The sequence below is a fragment of the Pristis pectinata genome, chromosome 17 (genome assembly GCF_009764475.1).
Source record: "Pristis pectinata isolate sPriPec2 chromosome 17, sPriPec2.1.pri, whole genome shotgun sequence".
Taxonomy (NCBI): Eukaryota; Metazoa; Chordata; class Chondrichthyes; order Rhinopristiformes; family Pristidae; genus Pristis; species Pristis pectinata.
In genome coordinates, this window is record NC_067421.1 from 36,068,008 (window position 1) to 36,072,510 (window position 4,503).

The 4,503-nt window shown below is 42.0% G+C and overlaps 1 protein-coding gene across 1 annotated transcript; it reads left to right on the forward strand.

Moving 5' to 3' along the window:
• The first annotated feature begins 293 nt into the window (after positions 1-293).
• Positions 294-616, forward strand: rpl31 (ribosomal protein L31). The gene has a single exon (XM_052032297.1). It carries the CDS (start codon positions 341-343, stop codon positions 614-616), a length of 276 nt encoding a protein of 91 aa, XP_051888257.1. The 5' UTR covers positions 294-340.
• The last annotated feature ends 3,887 nt before the right edge of the window (positions 617-4,503 follow it).

A 4,503-nucleotide genomic window follows, 5' to 3' on the forward strand; every position in this document is an offset into this window, starting at 1 on the left:
AGTCCTCCTTGCAGGTCATAGTCTGTGAAGGTTGTTCAGGATTACTCACAGAGCCTCGTAGAAGTATATAAAATGATGAGAGGCATAGATAGGGCAGGCAGAGTCTTTTTCCCAGCATGTAAAGGTCAAACTCCAGAGGACACAGGTTTAAGGTGAGAGGGAGAAAGTTTAAAAGGAGATTTGCGAGGCAAGTTTTTCTACACAGACAGTGGTGGGTGCTTGGAACATGCTGCCAGGGGAGGTGGCGGAAGCAGATATGATAGCCTTTCCGACATTTCCCTGGCAGGATGGCTCCAGCAAAAGAAAGGTGAAGAGAAAAAGAAAGGCCGTTCTGCTATTAATGAGTGGTTTTAAGAGACGTGCTCCACGTGCCATTAAGGAGATCCGAAAATTTGCTGTGAAGGAAATGGGCACTCCTGACGTCCGCATTGATACTCGTCTGAACAAGGCTGTTTGGGCTAAAGGTGTAAGGAATGTTCCATACCGCATTTGTATGCGTTTATCTAGAAAACGTACTGAGGATGGGGACTCTCCCAACAAGTTCTACACATTGGTAACCTATGTTGTTGTCACATCATACAAAGGTTTACAGACAGTCAATGTCGATGAAAACTGAATCCCAAATTGTTTAAAAAAAATAAACAGTAACTTGAAAAAAAGGCGGATATGATAGCAACATTTAAGAGAGAGCTAGGCAGACACATGAACAGGCAGGGAATGAGGGATATGTTTATGAGGGAGTAGTTTAGATTGGCATCATGGTCAGCACAGACTTTGAGGGCAGAAGGGCCTGTTCCTGTGCTGTACTGTTCTGTGTTGAATTAGAACATAGAACATTACAGCACAGTACAGGCCCTTTGGCCCACGATGTTGTGCCGACATTTTATCCTGCTCTAAGATCGATCTAACCCTTCCCTCCCACATAGCCCCCTATTTCCCTATCATTCATGTGTCATAAATTAAGTTTGTTCAATTGAATTAAATTCTAGAGCTGTCCAGGTGGGATTTGAACTCATGTTTCTGACTTGTTCGCCCAAGCCTCTGGATTGGTTGCCCAATAATGCACCACTGTAACCCTTTAATTATACCACCTTGCACCCCCATGCCCTGCATCATTGTTGTACCTTCTTACACAGACTTCTTTGTAATTGGGTGGTTCCACATCACAATTATGTTAAAGAAAGTCTGTAAAAATATTTGCTTCCAAGTCACCATCCCAACTTCAGAGAAGCTTTTTTACTATTACTTGCCTTTAATACAAGATGCACTTCACAATTGCTGTTTTACTTTGGAATTACGAATGTAATCTGCTATCAATAAGCTTAATCTTCAATATCTCCTCTGCTTTCGCTGAGTTCCATGCTCTGTACAAGACAATTTGTACTTGAGTTAAGAATTGTGCTTTTATTGGACCAGATCTTATTTTCTTTGCTTAACTGAGGAAGTACAGACTTGCGGTTGCCTGCAGTTTGATCAATAAAATGACCTGATCTATCATCAGAGTGATTGACAATAACAATCTCTTGCTCACGCACACCAAGATCTTCCCACTGTGAATACAGTAATCAGCATCATCACAGTTTATATAAAAGCATACATCTTTGCAAATGTTTATCCAGTTGAAAGCTCTTAAGGGGCTTTTAAAGCATGTTTGATCAGGCATTTCATCTGTCCTTGCAATGATTTGAAAGTCCCAACCTTTACTCAGGGAAAGTACTCTATGAGGTTTAAAAGATAAATTCCTTTCATTTATGTTTAAAGGCTCAGTTGTGGTGTTCACTGTGGAAGTACAATTTGATGAAGGACAATAATTGCAGGACTACTCCAGAGCAATTAATCACCGACTCTGAAGAAGCTTGACATTGATTGCAATTGTGTATCTCTATACAGAATTGTAGAAGGAATTGGAATCTGTCACATGTACCGAGGTACAGTGAAAAACTTCTCTTGCATATGCCGTTCATACAGATCAATTCATTACACAGTGCATTGAGGTAGTACAAGGTAAAACAATAACAGAATGCAGAATAAAGTGTAACATCTACAGAGAAAGTGCAGTGCAGGCAGACAATAAGGTGCAGCGGTGCTAGAGGAAGACATTGGGTCTCTTGTGTCTGGTCTGGCTCTTTGGTAGAGCTCTTTAATTAGGACCTTGCTCTTCCCTTGTCACTTTGTAAATACCTTCCTTCTTCGTACTTGTCCCAATTCTCTTTAGAAAGCTATTATCAAATTACCTCCTCCAGTCCCTGCACTTCATGATAACTCTTTGCAGGAAAAGACGTTGCCTTATCCCACCTCACTTCATTTTTGCAATCAGCTAAATCATTGACCAGTGGATATCTATCCTACTGCCACTGGAAACAGTTTCGGTCCATTGGTCATTGAAAATATCGACTGGAATCTATTTGTGAATTAATAGAATTAAAGAAGGTTTTTCTATGCTTTGTCCTCAAAAAATAATTCAACCAGTTTTCACACAGATTTTACATATTTCTTATTTTTCCCTTAGGGTAGGCCATTCAGCCCATCAGATTTATGCTGGATCTTGGGGCAATCCCATCAATCTCAGTCCCCCCACTAATTTCCCTGTGACCTGTTCTCTTTCACATGCCTGTTAATTCCCTCTGATTCTCCCCTCACCCATCTGCATCAGGGATAACTTAGAGTCACCAATTAACCTATTGACCAGCTCGTCTTTGGGATTTGGAAGGAAACAAGGAGGTGGGGGGCGGGTTATGGGGGGTCGGGGGTAAGACACAAATGATATCAGGGAGAACATTGGTGATCTGGAAACACATACAGCCCAGTTCCGGTAGGGATAGCACATTTCTTCCTCTGAAAGACCATGGTGAAACATTGGTCTTTTAGGAGAATCCAGTAGTTGTCAGAGAGTTGTAGTATCATACAACATGGGAAGCAGGTCCACACTGGCTGTCAGACACCCCTTTACATTAATGCTATTTTATAAATCTCCTCACAGTCTCCCAGCCCCCAGATTCTACCACTCACCTACACATGGGGCAATTTACAGGGGCAATTCACCTAAAAAACCTACATGTCTTTGGGATGTGGGGAGAGGCCAGAGCACCCAGGGGAAACCCATTGAGTCACAAGGAAAAGGTGCACCGTCTGCATAGGATCAGGATTGAGTCCATGTCTCTTGGCACTGTGAGGTAGAAGCTTTACTGACTTGTGTCAATGTCCTGCCCTTGTCCTGCTAACAACTAGTAGGTTTTTAAACTAGCTTATTAACTACATTTGAATTCCACAGTCATAGAGTCACATAGCACGGAAACAGGCCCTTCGGCCCAACTGATCCATGCTGACCGAGATCCCCATCTAAGCTAGTCCCATTTGCCTGCGTTTGGCCCATATCCTTCTGAACCTTTCCCATCCATGTACTCATCCAAGAGTCTTTCAAAGCTACCATGGCGGGATTTGAACTCGTTTCTCCAGACCTTTCTCCCAGGGTTCATTCTCCCAGGGTTGGGGAATCGAGAACTAGAGGGCATAGGCTTAAAGGTAAGAGGGTGAGGTTCAATAGGAAACTGAGGGGCAACATTTTCATCCAGAAAGTGTTCAGTATATGGAGTGAGCTGCCAGAGGAAGTGATAAAATTGGTTTATTATTGTCACATGTACTGAGGTACAGTGATCAACTTTGTTTTGCATGCCATCCATACAGATCATTTCATCACATCAGTGCATTGAGATAGTGCAATGGAAAACCAATAACAGAATGCAGAAGAAAGTGTTACAGTTACAGAGAACGTGAAGTGCAGGCAGACAATAAGGTGCAAGGTCATAATGAGGTAGATTGTGAGGTCAAGAGTCCATCTTATCGTAAGAGGGGACAGTTCAATAGTCTTATAACAGCGGGATAGAAGCTGTCCTTCAGCCTAGTGTTACATGAGGCAGGTACATTAACAACACTGTTACGTACCAGCAACAATAGAAACACACCGAGTCATGTACAAGTGTTAAAAACTATTTTATTAATAACTACTTGTAATAATAAGAAAAGTAAAAATGTTAGATATTAACCATTAACCCCAAAACTAAACTCAAAGTGTGTGTGTGGCAAATTCCCAAACTCCAAGGAATAGTTCTCAAAGTTCAGTTCAGCAAGTCATAAGGTGAAACGTGAGCAAAGACTTTTGCAAAACCACCATTGACTGAAGATAAAACGTAGAGAGAGAGTATTGAGAGAAATTACAAAATCCAAATGTTCCACGATAGAACCCATACGACACCTCAATCACTGATGATCTCCATTGCTTTGTTCCGAAGTATCTGCCACCCCGAAAGGCATTTGAGATGTGGCCGTCCACACAAATACCTGTTTCCCTCTACAGGTTAACGACAAAGTGGACTTCACTTGTTGGCTTCAAAAATTCATACATCGATTGTAGTGACAGACACAGTCATTGTTCTTCATCTGTTGTTACGGAGACCAGCAGTCAGTGTCTCTCTCTCTCTCCCTCTCCCCTCGACTTACTGACTC